This window comes from Alligator sinensis, unplaced genomic scaffold (genome assembly GCF_000455745.1).
Source record: "Alligator sinensis unplaced genomic scaffold, ASM45574v1 scaffold673_1, whole genome shotgun sequence".
Lineage (NCBI taxonomy): Eukaryota > Metazoa > Chordata > Crocodylia > Alligatoridae > Alligator > Alligator sinensis.
Genome location: NW_005842829.1, coordinates 129,007 through 129,648, shown reverse-complemented (window position 1 = coordinate 129,648; position 642 = coordinate 129,007). Strand labels below are relative to the sequence as shown.

Here is a 642-nt window from a genome sequence, read left to right as displayed (position 1 = left end):
AGCGCTGGGCTCTGCATGCCCCGGGGCTACGCCCGGAGACTCCCTTCTCCCCAGAGCCCCTGGCTGGGGGGGCCGGGCCCCCCGGCTCTGCCCGTGTAGCCCTCAGCACCCGCACCTCCGCCACAGCGTGGAGGAGGGCTCTGGAGCCCGGGGGCTGTTCCTGCCCGTTCTTCTGGGGTCTGTTGGCTGAGCTGGCGGGGAAACTGAGTCACGACCTGTCCCCGGGCTGCGCCCCTGCCGGTGCTGCTCGGCTGCCCCTTGCCCCCGTGCTGGTCACCGGCACTCAGCGTGGGGTCCCGAGGGCACCGGCCCCGGCTGCGGCGGTGACGTGCGGCTCCGCAGGTGAAGCGGCGGTCGCGGCGGGGCCAAGCGGGCACGGTGCAGGTGGGCGTGGAGACCTATGGCGGAGGCATATGGAGCACCTGGTTCGACCGCGACCTGACCGTGGCTGGACGTGTTATCGTCAAGGTGAGTGCGGCAGCGCCGGCCCGGGGCTCCACGCTGTCTGCTCCCGCCCGTGGGTCCTGGCTCTGCCCTCCGTGTCCGCACAGGGCAGGGGCCAGGCCAGACTGTGCCAGGTCCTGGAGCTGCGTGGGGCCTGGACCGGTGCTGAGCCCGGCCCGCTGGGGTGCAGGATCCGGC

At 73.5% G+C, this 642-nt stretch overlaps 1 protein-coding gene across 1 annotated transcript in view; it reads left to right on the top strand.

Annotated features, from left to right (window-relative positions):
- Positions 1–642, top strand: part of DNPEP (aspartyl aminopeptidase) — a 5,167-nt gene that overhangs the window by 849 nt on the left and 3,676 nt on the right. Inside the window, exons 2-4 of the mRNA XM_014525547.2 lie at positions 127–236; positions 343–468; positions 635–642. The exon at positions 635–642 is cut by the window's right edge and continues 111 nt beyond it. Of these exons, the coding sequence (XP_014381033.1) occupies positions 127–236; positions 343–468; positions 635–642 (244 nt within the window). The remainder of the gene's footprint in view (positions 1–126; positions 237–342; positions 469–634) is intronic.